Below are 20,139 nucleotides of genomic sequence, written 5' to 3' on the forward strand. Positions count from 1 at the left end.
ATTTGAACATTAAGATCTCCAAAATCCACTGAAAAGCTTCCATTGATGACAATATATGAAAGTCTGCCTGAAACAAAGATGAGTATGTGCTTCACCCTGCTGGGAAGTGTCCTTGTCTGAAACCTTGTTCCACTGCAAATTCTCTGCTGTGCTATCATGGCTTGTTATGAGAGCTGAGCACGTTGGATACAGCAAAGCAGCATATTCACGTTCATTTTTCTGGCAAATTTGCCTCCCTAAAATCTGTTACTGCCAAGTTTGGGCACAGACTTTTTTAAAAAATATTTGGACTAATGGCAAGTAATTGCAGCAGAAACTCTTCCCAGGTATTTTGAGCTAAACTGCGAATGTAATTAGAAAGTGGAGGGAAAAAAAAAAAAAAGAAAGAAAAGAAAAGGTGGGGGGGGGCTTGCAAAAAAACAAACAACCTTTTTTCCTGTGCTGACGGTGCCATAAAGCCCGGCTACAGATACTGCAACCATTTCAAAGGCAGGAAAGGCTGAGGCCTTCACTGTGGTGTCCACTGGCTTTGAAGTGCCGAAAGCAGCTGCTCCCAGCAGATAGGAACTGTGGTGCTGTTGGAGTTATTTTTTTTCTTCAAAATATACTTTCAAATCTAACAGCTGCAAGTAGAACAAAGTTGAGCTAAAGTATATTTAAAGAAAAAAAAAAAAGCCACCAGTTTCTGCCTAAGAGTGTTCTCAGTGGATACTTCAAAAGAAAGTGGCACTGAATCAGATGAAGCTGGAACCAAGACCGATATGTGACAGCTGAAACCAAATATTGCAAGATCCCCAAATTTCTTCTTTGCTTTTTAGATTCCAAATAATTTGAGAAGTTAACAAAATATTAACTTCCATGGTTTCTTTTTTCAAGGAAAATTAGAAATGTGAAGGTTTCATACATTTTTATATATATATATATATATATGTATGTATGTATCAATATTCTCACCTGTAATCTCTTTGAAATCAATATTCAAGAAGATTGCAGTGAAGCACTGATAACTGTTCATATAAAACAGATGGATAAAACCACAGCCCTCAAGTTCTCATACTTTCAGTTTTTCAGTTTGGAGAATAGGTTCGTTTGGTTTTTGTTATCAACATGATTAAATTTACGGACAACTGAGTTGTCCAGTAGGCTGACAGTGCTTCCTCTGCAACTCACCATGCCAAGCTGCCCAAAATAAATCTGAAGGTCAATTTTCCTTCTGTATATAAATCCAATTTTATGATTATTCAGATACTTGAGGCAGAACATCTCAAAGCAATTGCTGCTTTCTCAGGTAGCTGAAGTATCCCATTTGTAGCTGGGTGCCTATTTCCTGACTGGAAGTCTGCTAGAGCCCTGCTGAAGCACATCACTAATTCTAATTTACTGCTCAATTTAAATAGTCTAAATCAGTCTATTCCTCTACAATTAACATCTGAAGAAGTATGCAGTAAAACAAGGCAAGGAAAAGTCTGCTTTAAAGATTTTGTAGAAGTCCTGAAGCATAAATGGAGAGAAATAGAAGTTGGAACTACTGAAGGGAAATTTTTAAGAGTGGAAGAACTGAGCTCATACTGTTCTGTGGCTGCACTGAAGGAGCCTTATACTGCAGAAATGACAATACAAAAGAAGGCAGTTTCCAATGATAATGCATTACAATCTGCAGGAAGGGTCACATATTTCTCAGGCTTGCAGTCTTTCAATGAACATTCTAAATGAAGTATGATCAGAAATAATAAGAAAAAAATATGGCATAAGCAGGATTCCTGTGAGAATTCTTCTGGGGCTCTTGTTATTTAGCTGTTTAGCGCTGAAACCCTTTCCTTGTGTTTCTGTGATATTTCATAAAGTCTCACTGTTTTCTTAGACTAAAAAGTAGCTATCCTAAATTAAATCAAATTGAAGTAGCAACAAACTCCTTTCAGTGGAAAATGCTTTCACTGATGTTTATCACAGTATCACTATTGTTACAGAACAACAATATAAAATGATTCAAACAAATTTTAACTAACACATTCATTTCTTGCCTTTTTTTGTTTTGTTTTAACAATCCTTTTAATCCAGTGCCTGGAAGCTCTGAACAAGAGGCATGAAGACACAAGAAAACAAATAAACCAAACCACGACACTACTAGGCTTTGTCATTTTCCTTTAGTGTACAAAACCAGATAGAAGTGCTTGGGAGAAGACCGTATCTATGGTATCTCTTATCATGCACACCGAAAGAAAAAAAAAAACATTTGTAGGTAGGAACAGGAATGTTGTAACATGCTATGAACTGCAAACCAGTGGTTATTACTACAGATCACGTTCCTAAACACAGGAAGAAAATCTTTGAATAAATGCTTACTTGCAACTCTTTAAAAGAGTACCACAAATTATAAGAACTGTAGAGAATAAGGTGATCCAACCAAAACACTGAAGTGATGCCAACATGAGATTCCATAAAAACGTCCACTTTAAGGCAGACGCCCACCTAACCCCAACATTTCCCGTTGTCTTACTGTTCTTTTGGCAAGTGGACTCATCTGCAACACAACACCAATGAACATACACACACACCTCCCAACAGCTCTGTGAGCTGGGCTATTCCTGAATCGTTAAGTAGAAGAACTATGAGTATTATCATCCAGTAAAACAAAGAACCTGTGCAGATGTATTTGCTACATCGGACAATGTCTCTCACCCTTCATCAGGTGAAAACAATTAGTAATGTTGACAACTGTGAGTGAGGGTTAGGAAATGCTTGGATCTGAACCAACCAAATCTCTTCAATTAAATTTGAGAGCCACGGAGAAAAAATTGTTCCTCACAAACAATGGTGAAGCTCTCTCTCAGCACCTTCCAAAGTGATCCCATTTCTTCATTACTTGAAAAAGTCCCTGCTGGATGGACCACAGCAGGACTTGCACCATAAGCTGACAGCAATATTTCATTCTCCCACCAGCACGGAAGGTAAACTTGGTGAGGAAATGAAGCCACATTTCCCTAGTGGAAATGTAAACTTACACCCACACAAAAACATAGATAAGAGATAACTTTAAGCTTATGGACTAACTATATCATTGCTGTACCACTGTATGGTTGGCCTTAAAGTAATCATAAAAATTTTCAATCCCTTAACAGGTGTTACCAAACAGACAGCACTTTGACTAGCTACCACTTGGAACACTTGTTTTAGCTCTCAAGCTTGTAACATGCAATAATTTGTCTGCTTCTTTTTTTTTTTCCCCCCCCTTTACACTTCACAATACTACTGGACCCAAGTTTCTTGTTTCCACCCAAATATTTCCTGAACATTTCACAACCCTGAAATTATACTATAATAAAGAAAATCCCTACCAGTAGGCCAAAACAAGCATTTATGTGAACACTCCCCATGTAAAAAAATGATAAAAAGAATAAAGCATTGATCCTTGGCAAAAAGAAAAAGAGATAACATTAAATAATTTCATCTGGTCATTATGAAAATAGGTGTTGCCACCCGTAAGCCTGGGAAACTATTTGCAAGAGGCAGATGTACAAAGGATAGCAAAGGGGAAACAAAAATATTTTCTATTTGGACTCTCTCTCCTCCATCCCCCAACCTGTCAATTCTGCATATCTATAGAATGTCAATAGGAAGAACAGCAACACACAGCGAGATCAGGATTTAGCCACAGGAGCTGACCTACATCTGTCCCTCCTCCCCTGCACCTGGAGGTTCACGCTTACTGACCTGTTGCTCATATCTTTGCTTGAGCTCTTCCAATTGCCAGGAGAATTCTTCGGATTGCTTTTCCCGGAGCGATTTTGATCTGCTTAGATCTGCTTCAACCTTTTCCATCTACATGGTAAAAGAAAGAGAATATTTAATTTTTTTTTTAAAGGCATAGCTTGAAACATTCTGACATTTTTTCATGTTGTTTGCAAACCATCAAAGACCTGAATAGAACTTGCTGAGAATAATAATCGTATTATTTGTATGCTGTGAAAATGAATATTCAGTGAATATAGCACTATTAGTAACTTACAGATACAGTCATCACCTATATGATGTCGCTCCCTGATTACAAAATATTGGCTTAATTTTTCACTTGACAGCGGTAAACATCCCATTCAAATTAACTGAATATGTTTATAGACATATTTAAGACTCAAAAATATTTATTTTAAAAACACATTGCCTGTGGAAATTCAAGGCAAGTAATGCACAAATCAGTGCACAAACTACACATTTAAAGTTTACATTAAATCACTTCAAATTTAAGTAAAAATAACTTAAAAGAGAATTATTTGGCTGCAAGTAAAGTTCCCTGAAGATAGTCATCACCTATGAATAATGAGTCTCACAGATTCCAGCACACAGCATCAAGGAAGCAATTTCATAACCCAATTAACAAAGACTTTTGTATCAAAAGCACAACTGTTAGCTGTACATCAGGCATGTTTCCAGGGGAATATGTATACAGCGCTATGCTACAGTGAATGCTCATTGACTATTTTAGATCTAGGTCCCAACACAGGCAGCGAATGAACTGTCCCCCTTAAAAAGAAAGAAGGGAAAAGGGGTGTAAGCTGTCAGGAGGACCAGCGCAGCCACTCGTCCATCTGCTGTACCAAAAGAAGAAACGCATGAATTCCTGAACCACAAGCCAAAATCCTGTTTGGCCTAAGGGAGTGCTCTGTCTTCAATAGATGTCTTTGCCAATTGGTCTGGACATCACTTCTAAGCCAGATAAAGAACAGAAAAGGCAATACTCTGAATGGGAGAAGCATTTTATTGGAAAATACTGCAACAAGAGAGGAAGATGTAGGACTAGGAATTGTTGTCCAGATAAAATAAAATAAAAACAAAATAAAACAGATGAAATCATCTTTTCAGTAGTCCTTGAACCTCAATGGTATTATCTGCTATTAAGAAAAGCTGCTTCTGCATAAATACATTATGAATATTACATTATTTGTTATTTTATTTATTACAAGTATTAAATATTTTATAATTTTTTTCTTCCACCTCCAAACTTACTTGAGTTGTATCTCCATAGCCATATTTTACTCATCTCAATAAACACAGAAAAATACAAGACCATGATATTTTATTAAAGGACTACTTTCTAAGAATTAAAACGTTCTTAAAAAAAATGAAATAGTAAAACTCTATGCAGAGATGCTTTAACTCTACAGGGTTTTTGTGCTTTAATCATTAGGGAAAAAAATAAATCATGTTTTCTGCAAGTGCAAGGAAAGCTCCTGATCATTATTCACCAAACCCAAGAAACACTAGAGCTGAAGTATGATGGCATAGTCCACGTATTGTGTCTCTTCGCTAGCTAGTATTAGCAAAAATGCAGATCTTGCAGTTAAAAATATATCACTCGCCCATCAAGGGGCATCAGGTGATTCTTAATAATCATGAGCTTGACAAAATAGGGAGCAGATGGCAAAAAAAAAAAAAAAATCACAGAGCCAAATGAATGAATCAAATATTGATTACAAGAACTGAAGATGCCAGACCTCATTCTACTTATCTCTGTAAGCAACTTTACCACACACGCTTACACAAAAATGGTTCTGGAAGCCCAGGATTTCTGATGTGGTTAAGAGTACAGTGTTGCTATAGCTACTACAGATTTTGATTTGCAATACATTCCACCTAGCTACAAAAGAATTCTTCACTCTGTTGTAATCTAACAGGCGATTTATCTAAAGAGTATGTGAGGATGCAGAAGAATGAGAAAGGACAAAGCTACAAAGACAGTTTCAGTACTGCTTCTCTGATATATTTCCTTGAACCTTGGTTCCTGTAAAACAGTATTGCTCAATTGTATAGTAATTTACAGTAATTTTTAAGTGACAGTTGACTTTGTAAGTTTCCAAAGTTTACAACCCCCCTCCCTCAGGTTAATGAAACCATTATCAATCTTTCTAGAATTAGACTAAATATTTGATTTCTGCTCCAAAAATAAAGTCAAGCCGTCTTCGAGTTGGAGGAGAGCCTCATGGCACAGTAAATGACAGAAACTGACCTTAAAATTGTAGGATTTGTTCTGTTGCCCTCAGAGATCTAGTTTGCAAAAAAAAAACAAAACACTGCTTTTATGTGTTTTGCTCGTTTTTTTTATTTCCAAACTATTATTTGCTGTCTGCACAGGTCTTAAAAAATAATCAGCAATACAATGCCTTGCTTCCTTTCGCACTTTGATCAAGGATTTTGGCAAAATCAAAACTTCACAAGAACGACAAAGGAAAAATTTGTTAAATTATAACTACATGATGACATATTTTATTCTTCTAAGAAAATTTCAAGCACAGTAGGTTTTCTTCTCACAAACTTCTAAATTCATAGTAATTGTGAAACCCATGAGAAGTTAGTGATTTGTAACGGGGAAAAAAATCTCAGTTTTAATCACCTCATGCTTTTTCTATCACATATCTGTCACTGTTTTAAATTTATTTTTGATTTTTGTACTAGTAAAATAATTCTCCCCCGTAAGAGAGCTCTTTTCATTCCAAAGAATATTAAAGAATATTAAATTTCTGAGAGCTCCAGTGATGCTTGGTAGAAGGTAAGTGATATTAACACCTTCATACATCAAACTATTCATATCTTTATATATCGATTTATCTTCATATACATATATATTCATACACACACACACACACATATATATATTTATATATTTTTGCCAACTCTTCCGGTTTTGGAACACTCCTAAGAAATAGGAGTGAAGTTTTGTGACCGAAACTTTTCTTTTTTTTTTTTTGATAGAAATTTTACCACTGTACTACACCATCATCATCCTTAGAAATCTCATACAATATTAGATTACAGCATCCTACTGTCAATAGCAAGGTTTGGTTATGATGGGTGAGGTTAGAAAACTGAGCATATGGTTAGATAGAATTACAAGCTTGAGATACGTATAGGGATTTTGATCACATGAACAAGTTAACAAAATACTCTGTCCTGTCCTTCTTTTTGATTACCTATCACTTATTCCTTACTTCACTCATCATACTGCGTTTTTAAAATACTGGAGATAATGGTTAAACTGTTACTTATTCGGTGAGGAATTTATACATAAATTCTTACTAGTAAATCTCAGGGAGAGAAAATGGGTTTTACTGTTATCTGCCCATGGATGACAGCAGGCACAATGGCTCTGCCCCGTGTAGGCTCAAACTGATTACAAGACCTCATTAACAGAACCCAGAGTCGTTCCAAAAAGAGTAGGAAGAGACACACATTTGAGTGGAAAAATTATACACGTTGTTCTGCAGGGGTGTATAAACTAACACTTTATACTCTCACTACTGAAAATCCCTAATCAGTATCATAACTGCAGAAATCTTTATAACAATGACAATTCTGGCTTTGTTAGAAAGATGAAACAACTGCTAACATCCCTTTTTGACTTGCTAGCAAAGACACTACATTGTGAAAGATTTTGATGTAGCACTATCAAGTGAAGCATGTTTCTGGCATTATAAGATCAGAATATGCTATCCTACTGAGACAGAGTTTCAGAAAGGCTGGCATTGTGACCTCCTCACCTGCTGTTTCATTTCAGCATAGACTTTTTCTGAGTTCAGCTCCACCTGCCGCTTAAACTCCTCCAGGGCAGCATCTGCCTGCTGGGCCTGCAGCCTCTGTACCTCTGTCACCCGAGTCAGCTGCTCCTCCTTCTCCCTAGAAAGTCACAGAAAATTTTCAGAGTTCAAGTATCAAATAAAAGAACAAGTGTGCTAGTGTAAAAGAAAGGCCTTTAACCCTATCAGTTTAAAATAGTATTCAGATTTCAATTTCCTGTCCCAGCTTCTGCCAAACTTCCCTTAGCAATACTTTGAAGAAGGGAATAGAAGTCTAGAGTTATTTTCACTTTCTCCTGTCGAATTTCACAAGCCTAAACATAGCGTTCATAGCCTATGACAATACCTCTGGCTTCAAAGTCTGCATTGACGTGAATGGTTCACCACTTGGTCTTCAACCTCCTTCTTTTAAATCTCAGCCTAAGAAGTGCATTGTCCCACTAACATTTAATTGAATTGCTTTTAGCATCATTGTATTCTTCTATTAAAACCACAAAACACTTATCCCAGTGCCACCTTTGCTCAGACAAGATGCAGGATTATTCATTACTTGGCTTATATCAAACAAAAAACCAACAGTGTTAGTGTGTGACTTGTGGTACCTTCTGAATCCATCAGCAATCCATAATGCTGCAATACCTATTCAGCCTTCAAAGTAATGACAAATGTTAAAATTTTTTTGTAGAGATGGTTCATATTAACAGCCCATATTATTTGGCATATCAATGTCAAAACATACATAGAAATTTGTTCTGGCATCCTAAGACACCACAGTTTATCAATAGTAATGCACTTATAACATTTTATGTACATACATGCACACAGATACACACCCCTAAAAAAGACATCACCATACTGACGCATCACAGAAGAAAATTCTGATAACTCATAAATATTTAGGAAATATCAATGCGGTTCTTCACATAGAAGACAATCGGAAAGCATTGTTAACTTTCTGTTATGCGTTTGTTTTCACAGGGCAGCAGAGTTGCCCAACTGTGTCAAAACACATGCGAACACCATGGTGCTATCAATAGACAAAGCTGGCTCTACCAAGGGTTTATAACAGAAGACACATTCAAACAGACCTGTGGCTGACATTTTCATTTTACAGGCAGAGGAAGTACCTCATGATAAATTTCCCATTTTGACAGAAATTATTTCCATATAAAACAAAGAATCTGACACACAAGAGATGGAAAAGACCAACTAATTCATCTAGTCTGTCACCTTGCCAGCACTGAACTAGCTGTTACAGCACTGAGCAAGCCTTTTATAAAGGTCAGGAAGCTGCCAATCCCTAAGTTACAGTATTCACATCCTCTTCCGTGGTTTTCATACCAGACTTTGACAATGGGACAAAGAACATAATCCTACATCTTCACAAAGTGTCCATTTGCTGTGCAGGAGAGCAGGGTAATTCTATTAGTAAAGAGATCAAAGAAATGCCACAAGTCCTGAATAAGTATCTTACTGTTTACTTTTTTTTTTTTCTCATTATGCACATTTGAAAAAAAATTATTTGGTACCTTGCTTACAGATGACAGAATTCAGACATAAGGAAACTGATATTTTCATTAAGAAAAAGGAAAATCACTTTTTTTTTTTTTACCCAGCATAAACTAGACCAAAAAAACATACATCACGTTTTGGTTCAGGTGTTTTGTGTGTGTGTTCATAGAGGAGTGTGTTTTCTAAAAACTTTATTCAAATTTGCTAGAAGCATCCATCAGCTTTACACAAATACACTGTATTTCTACTGCCACAACAATTGCATTTGCTAAACTCCCTTTGGGAGAAAGAACTCTGCATATCCTCCATTAATTTACGGGAAAATAAGAATAACGCTGGAAAGTAAAACTGTTTTTTGGTCTAAATTCAACTGTTATAAAGGCCATTTAGGATCTAAACTTCTACTACAGAGGATCCAAAATACCATAACCACAAGTACAAAAATCCTCAGCCATTTCTCAGAACATACACACGAAGGATGCCTCAAAAGCTAAACACGATACGAATTGTTTGATGAGTTACTGATGCATCAACTGTAGCTGCAGAAGCATTTGGCTTAATTATCCCCCTGAAATGCAAGTACTAGAGACAAAGTTCTGTGTTCAGCAGCTCCAAGTTAACAACTGCTTGATACTGAAGTACAGCAAGCACGTCATTCCCTTCTCCCATAATAAGATGTACCAACAATTCACAGAAACAAATAATAAGCAAATGAACAATCTTCTGAGCCCTAGACACAGCTCAACATCCTGAAAGAGAAGATGGGAGCAGGGCAGCAGCGTGGTGCAGCGGCAGAGCATTGCCTTAGAGGAAACACTGAGAGGGGAAAACTCTTCTCCCAAAGATCCTTAATTAATTTATGGGCGCTGGAAAACACTTCTTCCTCCCCACAAAATGCATCTAAATACTTCCAACTCCATGGTGGAAACAAAACCAAAAACCAAAGCTTATTCAAACACTGATAAGTGTCAAGAGGCACTGGAAGAACATCTTTGGTCTAGGCAGATGGAAACAACAAATCTGAACATAAAAGGACAAGATGTCAGTCCTTGTGCTGTTAGTGAGCCTCCAAATTTATGCATCTTCTTCCGCAGGAATATATTTTTATTTTGAAATATTACAAGGTAAACTTTTCAGAATCAGGTTTTATGCACCATCCTTTCATTTAAGGACTTAATCCCATGAATAGATGTAACATCTCATTATAAGTAGGAATAAAACAACTTTTTTTTTTTTTTTTTTTTTTTTTTTAAGGATGTGGGAGCTAGCTGTCTACTTTTTGTGCATTTAAGATTTGAACAGAAGCTTAGAAAACATGCACAACAATGGACTGTGGTTCACAAATATAAGAAAAGCTTCACTTTTTTTTTCTCCAAGACACTGAGCAATGTGCCTAGCATGAAGCACTAAAATATTCACTTTGAAGATTATTTTTTTTCAGTTGGACTAGTTGTGGGGCCGAATACAATACAATTACATCACTTAAATCCCCTAAAGCTGAGCTGGCTTGAATATAAAAATAGGGTGAATTTACTCTTTGGCCCCAATTTAAAAAGCAGCAAATTCCTCTTGTTTCAGTGTATAAAGGATATGTCCATGGAATTAGCAATCTTACACAGCACAAACCATCTCAGCGAAAGTTTACTATGAAGTCCGAAATTGCAATTTCAGAAAGCAGCACTCTGAAGTGTACTGATAAATGGAAAATACAAACATCTTAAATACTTCTTCATGCTTAATCATAAATATTTTCCTTGCTTCGTAAAATGTCTTCCAAGAGGTAACAACTAAAACACAGTCAGACGCTACAGCATTGCGAGTCAGGTTAATGAAACACAGGACAATCCAGTGATTTACATGGGGTTAAATAAATTCAAGATGTGCCAGCAAACATAGTATGAGCCAGCAATATTACTCACGGGGCTCTTGAGGCCAAAAGGTTCTCACCAGTCCCTACACAACAGGGAGAGCTGACCAACACCAAAGAAGAGCAGGACATATACCTCATTCACACCGTCTTCAACAAATGAAAAATATTTTAGACTGCATGTTAAGCATACACATGTACAGAAGGCACATCCCCATGAGCTACACATGGACAAGCTCTGTAGACAGTTTCACATCCCATTAGCAAATCTGCACGCAAACACCGTGGGCATAGCTTAGAGGCGTCTCGGTGATAGGAAAAATTGCTAGATCATGAGAAACTTGGTGTTTATTTTAAATAATACCATATTTCATATGGTATTATCATATTTAATTTTCATATTTAATATTCTGGCAGCAGTGAAAACCTGCTTGTGTCTGAACAGACCTTTGTTTTTTTGAGTTTAGCAGAGCACAAAAGGCGACCATGCAACTTCATTGATAAGGATGCATTTTACCACTGAATAAGCTTCCAAAACTCAGTGGCATGTATAGCAAACAATAGGAAACACCGATTATTAAAATGGTGAAATTCAGTTTAGAAGCTACAGTGCTTTCCAGAAAATAGCAAGCACATTGCTCTGTAAATTGCATCATGCCTGCTATGGCAGTGTGCTGAGGTTAGATTCAGATGACAAGAGGAACAGTCTTCATCTCTTGCACAAAACTATCACAGGTTGGTGTGACCCCGCGTTCATGCCTTCAGATAGAAACGAATGGTACTTCACTGTTTCCCATTACTTTGGATTAAAATGATTGGGAATTAGATAGGAAACATCTAATTTGTGATCAAAACTAATAATTAAAAAAAAAAAAAAAAAGAAATAAAATTTGAGGGCTTTCTTTTTACACTAGCCTGTGTTCAAACAAAGTCAGTTATCGTTTGTATAGTCCATTTAGATTATAAAATCTATGTAAACACGTTCCTAAAGATGATGACAACTCCCTGGACAACATAAAACACAACATACTAAGAGCTAAAAGGAACCTTCATCAAAACATACACAACCTTCCCATGCAAAAGAAAAATTTGGGACATCCATCTTCGTATCTTTACAAACAGAGGAGTACCATCCAGAATCTGGACACGTTTCCAGACACATCATATAGAATTGAACTCTGGATCCTGCTGCCTGACCTCGGAGAGCCTTGCATGGAGGCGTCCTCTTACCAGCCTCCCCATTGATGCAGCAGTTTATCGATTGACAGCCAAATGCAAGATTCATGACACTACTACACAGCTGGTGGGATAACCATTAAGAAGAACACTCTGCACAACAGCCCCTCTAATTTTGTTTTTAGAACAAAGACTGTTTCAACTACATAAACACCACACTAAGGCCTGAAGTACCATGTACTTGGATAAAGCAAGGGTTGCTGGTTTAATTTACTGCTACAGAAAAATGCTTCAGTAGCAGTAACAACCCTCTGAAATGCACCGTTTTACTTCTCATCCTCCACTATTTGTAACAGGCAGTGATAATTAACTAACAGTTTTCTGTGTAAATTATAGATAGGGCCTAAGAAGTTAACTACAGCTAAGGTGGATGCATCTTACTACGGAGGCAGTGATTACCAGCAAACAATGAGGAATAACAATGCTCTCCTACAGCAAGAGCGCCCAAACATATGGAGTATGTGCATAACACTTCTTTTTGGTGTGGAGAGGAAGAAAGACAGTGTGAAGTCATTCAAGCGGAATGATAACTAAACCAAAGCCAGATCAAAGGAATGAAGAAGAAAGACTGAAATGTGAAGCTGAAATATTTATTGCCTTCAAAACATCATCCCTATCCTGTCCCTGGGCACTTTAATATTTCGAAGTTGTTAGAAAGCATTCTAACTTGTTTCATCATTTCAAAGAAATAAAACCAAAAATATAAAGTAGAGAACAATTTTATCTTTTACTCCCTGATTTCCAGTATAAGATGAGCTTGTCTTTATGAGAAAAAGCATGAATCCACTTATAAATTGTTTACAGTTTGCATAATTTGAGATGTTAACATCAAAAAGCTGGTCTGCATTCCTTCAAGTAAGCTGTAACAATGAGTGATATTTACAATGCAATTATTATTTTAAACTATATACTTATGTTTTAAATAAATCATGAGATAACATTAACAAACTAAAACACTACTTAAAGCTGTTAATGAATTTAGAGTAAATACTCCATGTGTCTAGTATCACACTTCAGTAAAATAAGAAGAATAATGCATTACATTCAAAATTAATGGCTCTCAAGTTAACCAGACATTGGTTAAACACGCTAATAATAATTATAACTATTTCTCATTATAATAATGACAGGGTGCTGTTGTGCTAGGTGCTATGCAAACAGAATAAAACAGCAACTGCAAAATGATGAATGAGATGTGGGTTAAAAGCCTGGGTAAGCGCTGTAAATGTGGTTGGAAAGGAGACTGTTATAACTTAGCTAAACATTGAAGATATTGTCTACAAGATTTAGATACATCACATACAAAAGGCCACAGAGGCTCAGTTATCCAGAAAGGAGGATTAGGACAGATTAATTGTTGTGGCTTTTACATGCTGAGATGACAGCAAAACCTCAGCCACGAGAACATGGAGGGGAGAATCAGAGAGACAGGTGTAGATAACTGCCTAGATTAAAGGAGACAAGGCTGTAATTAAAAGGCGGACCAGAAAGTCAGCAGCACATATAGTAAATAGATTCATGAGATCACCCACAGAAGAGGTGCAGAGAAGGAAAAGATAGGAATCAGAAAAAAGTGCTGTGCCACAGAAAGCTGGAGGGTGAATAAATACACCATCCAAAGGACAAACTATGGAAGAGATCACTGAGAAGAGCCCCAGACAAGAAGAATCATTTAACACTTGCAAAGAACAGCCCAAGATGTTATGAGTGACAGTGGCAACAGTAGTTGGCAAGTCAAAGACAATGAGGATTAAATAAGAGTAGTAAGACTGTCTCCAATTTTTCCCAATATGGAATTCAAAGTGAAATATCAAACTAATTACTTCAGTTTAAAGCATGCCAAGTTTATTATTTCAAAGAGGTCTGAATTGATAAAAACAACCTGGGTCAAAAAGCCTTTTTTAATAAAGTTTCCCCACTGATCTTGCTTCTCTTCTATCCTTAGACAATCAAATCACGGCTACACCACCAAGTACTGGTTCTGAATGAGCAAATGTCCAAGAAGTAAGCACATCACTCATGCACCTGTACAAGAAAGTGCAAGGATCCAGTATTCGTTCAGTCATTTTGTATGTCTAAGGCATCTATTTTTAGGGCTAAAATAATTGTACTATTATATTTTAGGATTCAGAATAATATCCGTGCTGTAAAGGACTCAGTAGTAACTCAGTACCGAGGAATGACGAGCACCTATTCGCCTCATCAGTTGATTCTTCATGTCCACTAGTGTGGTGGACATTTTTTCACATTTTTTCAATAAATGCACCTGCAGAAATATTAACTTTCATTCCTCAGTGAAGGTTGCTTGTGCTGTTGATAAACCTGGAGGAAAGTCGCACAAAGTATGCAAAAAATAACCTCAAGATTACCAAGTGCCATTCAAGTCTAGCAATTGATTATCAAACAACAACTAAAAAAGGAAGAAAGATATTTTGTATGATTTTGGTAGATAGTTTTTAACTGACCCTAAGGAGGTGACGGCTTGAAACATTTTATGCTCATTAAAAATCAGTAATTGAATTTAATGATCTAGATCATTAATGATCTAGAAAATAAGATTTTCTTTGGCCAACAGAAGGCTCTTCATTCCATCAAAGTTTTTGGCACTGCAGTCTTGAAATATTCTGCCCTGAATTTAAAAGATGGGCTAATGTTAAAGGGAAGCTTTTTGGAATAAGGGAATGATTCTGACATTTGTGTTAAGTATTTATATATTCACTTAGTGAGGTCAAACTCTATAGCCCTTAACTACATTAATTATTCCAACAGCAGTTTATATCAGTTAACCGAAGTGTTATAGCACTACACACTGAAGCTGTTCACTTAAAAAGACAATAATTTTCATTTCACACATCTATATTGAAGCATTTTCATTGTTAATATCATCAAAAAGATGTCATACAATATCTCTATAATCATCTGAAGGGCCATAACAGTATATACTGGATATAGACAAAAATTAAAAATCAGTCACTTTTCTTTTTGTACAACTAGTTGTCTTTAAATACATATTTCATTATTGCCAGTAGGTCTCCAGAGAAACTGGTGAAAGAAAATGAAAGGTTGTAAATAGTTAATAGAACACTTTAGCTTTGCTTTTAAGTGAGACTATTAAATAAAGCTACCACATTTTTTTGTCCTCTGTTCATACTTTACATTGTGCCCCCTAGAGTGAGGGTTATGTCAGCATGTTCACTAGAGCTAAAGGAATGTTTACAATATGCTGGAAACTTTGACTGTTTTTGCTCTAAAAGGTTTCAGATGCTCAAACAGAGCACCAAGTGGAGAACAGCTGGCTGTTTTTTCCACTGATTCTTAGAGGGGGGAAAAAAAAAAAAACACATACACAGAAAACCACCACAACCCTGTCTTAAAGAGTAAGATTATAACCAAACTGTTCAGCCACTTAACGTTACCATTGCTTTTAAATCACAAGGTTAGCCTTTTTCACCATATTGCAATTGTTGTAACAAGACAACATGAAATATTTTTCCTAAAAGAGAATGATGAACAATGAGCACGAGTATAAACTCTTAATGTTCTTTATTGCAACATTTGGAATTAAAGACAATGGCTTCTCATATTTCTTTAATTATTTCCTGCTTTAAATAGTAATAGCTTTTCCATTCCTACACAAATTCCTCCACAAACAAATACTTCATTTTCAAGGAAAAATGGAATTAACTACAGGAAAACAGCTACACTTGGGCAATTATCCTAAAAATATTAACAACAACAAGCAATTACTCAGAATCTGGATTGAACTTAGAGCAGCAAAAAAGAAAAAACCAAAACACAATGAAACCTTGTGGTTAAAGTTATCACTCCATTTATTTATCACTGTATTGATGATTATCATGCAGTTGTACTTTTTTTGTATGCAATGGCATTTTTCACATCCTCCCCTACAGGAAATCCATACAATATACTCCATACAATAGTATTTTGAAGAGGAACCCTTTTAAAAATAAAGTTCTCATAGGGTTTGGTATCATTAAATTCTCAAGATCCTCCATAAATCACAGCTGATTTCAAGTAGTAGTTCAAATTTCAAATTTAACCTTTTAGAAGTGTTGTGAACCAACATAATATTAAATGCAAAGTTATGCAACTGTAGCCTGCAAAAATAAAAGAATTTATATTCGCTGCTATTTATTCTATCTACTTCTGCCATCTATCTTCGGGATTTCACTTATCCTTGCCTTCACCCATTTCCTTTTTCGTTAGTGTAGAAGCGTTATGTATACCATCTACTTGTCTCAGATTTACATACCCTCATTTCTTCTACTTTGTCCCTGTTATAACAACTCAGGAAAGTACTATAAAGACCAAGGGGATTTTGCAATAGATTAGTATTCTAAGGGACTAAAAGACCCTTACATAAAAACTGGTGCTAAAATTTGATATATTTTTTGGTATTACAAACAAAGCAAAGAGAGCCTTTTAGGCCAAACAACATCTGGGCCTTCTCTTCACGTATGAAAGCGAGCTACACGATGAAAAATGAGTCATTGCACAGCCATAGCTGCAGGAAAAAGTAGGAGAGGGATTCAACATTAGTTTTTCTGTGTAGATGTGCACAACTCTAAATGGGAAAGAAAGGTAAATTGCTTTTATTTCTGTAATGTATTGAATTTTTACTGCCACAAACCATCTTCATACCATGCTTTCAGGTGAAAAGTCTTTGAAACATTTTGGTCAGCCATCTAAAACAAAATCGCAAAATACCTTGAAAGCTGTACATGCATGCTTAAACATCCTATTCTAAAAATAAAAATCTGCTGATAGGTAAGAGCTGCTCTGTTGGTTTCTAGAGAGTTCATCCTCTCTTTCTTCCCCAGGAGAGTTTTAAACAAGTTCAGATGAAAAGGAGTAGAGAAGCACTGGAGAAAAGAGGTGTTGCTAGTTTCTTATGTAAACAAACAATTTTATTGAGTGACTTTCAATAAGCCAGCTGCTAAACATTTGCTCTGTATCATCACCACTTGCAAAGTGCTGAGACTTGGCTCCATAAGCAGGTTTTTTTAAAAAATGAGAAAGATTATGAAAAAGAATGCTATGAAGCGTTTAACTGTGAATAGTGTGGACGTATTCCTTGACAATTCAATTTTCAATTGCAACATCTGCACCTCTAGAGGTAACGTTTCATTTCTCCTAACGTCACTTTATAAAACTTGTTTCCTTCAATTATACTTCAGAATAGATGAGTAAGAACTCAGGAAAGCTATATTTCAGTAGCATAATGAAAATATTAATTTACGTATGAGAGACGCAAACCAAGAAGCACTAAATTAGATCCTATAATTATTTCCAGTATGTGAGAATCATCACAACGTTATCCTGAGAAACCAGCAGCAGGAAGGTCTGCATTTTCATGCAGGTGACAGATGTGAGGACTTAATCTCTTATATATGTTTATAATTTATTCTAAAAAGTCCCATTTTGAGACAGACAGACTTAATACAACCCACAGAGTCATAGAGGTATTATGGACTCCAGAATGGGGGAACTGAAGATATTAACACTGAGGCATCTAAACAAATGCTGTATTCACACAACTCACATTAAGAAAAAAAATTAAAAAAAAAAAAGCCATTTGTTAGGTTTTTAGGAAAAGGTCCTCCACCTGCAATACTACTGTTGGGAACATTACTCAAGTGCAGATCAGCTAAGTGCTCCAGAGATGATCACTGAAATAGAAAGAGTAAAAATGGTCAAAGAGACAGAGTGACAGCCTTTAACATATATGTCCTAGTCTCATTTTGAAATCACTTCAAGGCTGTGCCTATTTCCATTTTCCTAAATTGCCATAGGTCTCTGAGCTTCAACATTTGAATTCTTTAGTTAAACGGGAAATTGAAATTATGAAGTAATCAGATATTTTAATATCAGCAGAGGGAAAACAAATATTTTTAATAAATTGGTGTCCAGATTTCACAGACAAGACACTATAGATCATTTTAAAATCTACCCTGGGTAAATGTTGTGTGTCAGCAAAATCTTTTCTTTCTCTTCCGTGTAATTTCTTTAGCAAAAAGTGAATATAGATTCTGTTGTATTCAACTCAATATGGAGTGTGAGAAATTGTAATATAACTATACCTCTTTAATTCTTATTCCTCTACTTAAAATAAAAGATAAGAACCACAGAGATTTAGCCTATTTGTACCCCACTCTCATGTCATATTTTATGCAACCAAACTAAAGGGATTAGAGGAACAACCTTTCCCACTGAGTAATTACACAGAAGCTTTCTACGTTGTTGTTATAAATATACAGTTTAAATGCTTTTCTCGAAAAAGTAAGAAAATCCTTGGAGCACTTCTTAGAGTCACTTTTGCTACGAGGCAATGCCTGTGATGTGCATTGCTAAACTAAATATAAAATTTCTATCTAAAAGTCACCACCAATAATCATGAGTATTAGAGCAATTCTTTTGCAAAAGATTTGTTTTTGACAAAGATTTCTGCCATGAACATCACAAAAAAATAACACCTTCCATAAACTGTGTAAACTCCTTCAGTATTAAAACTCTGGCAGCCTTATTTTTTCAAAGTGAATGATACCTGTAGAAATACGGATTTTACTCTTTCACAAAACGCCTCAAATCACTTTCATTGTGCATCCATTTGGATGTGCATGAAACTGCAAAATAACTCTTTGCTGTCACACCACTGAAAAAATAAAAGTAATAATAATAAAATCACTAAAATGCTTACCACTTCCCTTTCTTTGTTTGCAGCTGACTAGCTACTCAAGATATAATCCTGTGGCCATTTCAGAATCAAAGTGCATTCAGATCAAAGTAGTTCATGAGGTATCACTGATCTACCTACTGGATTCTGAGTTGCAATTCCACAAGGCATCATTTCTATTGAAGACAGTGAACTATATTTTCACCCACCTCAAGGAAGACAAGGCTGTTTTCTAAAGATTTATTGTGTCTGCTTTAGCCTGTAATTACTTAATTAGATTCTGCAAATAGTCTAAGAAATTCAGGAAAACAAAGCATTTTCACATAAAACATTAGATCTTTGAAATCATTTTAATAGCAAGAGATTTTTAAATCAACTAATTTTGCAGCAATGTAAAGAAACCTTAAAGAACACAACCATTTTTCTGATAAAATTATTACTGCTTACTATATTACTTACACACACATTATATATAAATGCATACATACAATATCTTTACGTTGTTCAAATATAGAATCACAGAATGGTTTGGACTGGAAGGGCCCATAAATATCATCTCATTCCAACCCCCTGCCATGGGCAGGGACACCATCCAAAGGTCAGGTTGCCCCAAGTCCCATCCAACCTGAACGCTTCTAGGGATGGGGCATATGCTGGCACTAAACTAAAGGTTTGTTTTCTGGAAAGTCAGCCTTGCAGGATTAGCAAGTTCTTCTGTACCAGACTCACAGTGAGTCTCTTCATAACATTCACGTGCACTGATATTACTGATAAAGTAGCGAATCTTCTACAACATATAATAAGCCATTTGCATCTCCAATTAGCATGTTCTGTAGCCTTTATTTGAAGAGAAAATGAAAGGAGATGACCAGACCATCAGGAATATTCCTGATGACCATCAGGAATATTACTACTTCTCATGCCAAAAATACCTTCTTGTCAACTAGTTTTAGTGATTTGGTTTCAACAGGAAAGCAGCCTCTGCATAGCCTTCACAGGAACTAACAAAGCAGAGGTTTTCTACCAGAGTCGAAATCTGAAAGAACTGGTTAGAAGAATATCTGTTGGGCTTATACTATGGCACTATACCAGCCAGTAAAATGTTTTTAATCTCTAGGAGCCCAGATCAGCCCTGATGATTCTTCCAACATCTGACTCCATCCAGACAAAAACAAAGCTCATTTTAATTTCTATTCCATTAAAGAAAAATATAATTACTTAATAGCATTACTAATTCCATTAGTAACCTTAAAATTAACCCTAAA

At 36.0% G+C, this 20,139-nt stretch overlaps 1 protein-coding gene across 4 annotated transcripts in view; it reads right to left on the reverse strand.

Annotated features, from left to right (window-relative positions):
* CEP112 (centrosomal protein 112) overlaps window positions 1–20,139 on the reverse strand; it is a 161,350-nt gene that overhangs the window by 97,611 nt on the left and 43,600 nt on the right. For all 4 annotated transcript variants that reach the window (XR_014318731.1, XM_082774782.1, XM_082774781.1 and 1 more), the window contains 2 exons: window positions 7,530–7,665; window positions 3,712–3,819 (listed from right to left, as the gene is read on the reverse strand). Coding sequence is in view for 3 of the 4 variants with exons in the window: in XM_082774782.1 (XP_082630908.1) it covers window positions 3,712–3,819; window positions 7,530–7,665 (244 nt within the window). In the remaining variant the exon portion in view is untranslated. The remainder of the gene's footprint in view (window positions 1–3,711; window positions 3,820–7,529; window positions 7,666–20,139) is intronic.

This window comes from Aythya marila, assembly GCF_965140915.1.
Source record: "Aythya marila genome assembly, chromosome: 18".
Taxonomy (NCBI): Eukaryota; Metazoa; Chordata; class Aves; order Anseriformes; family Anatidae; genus Aythya; species Aythya marila.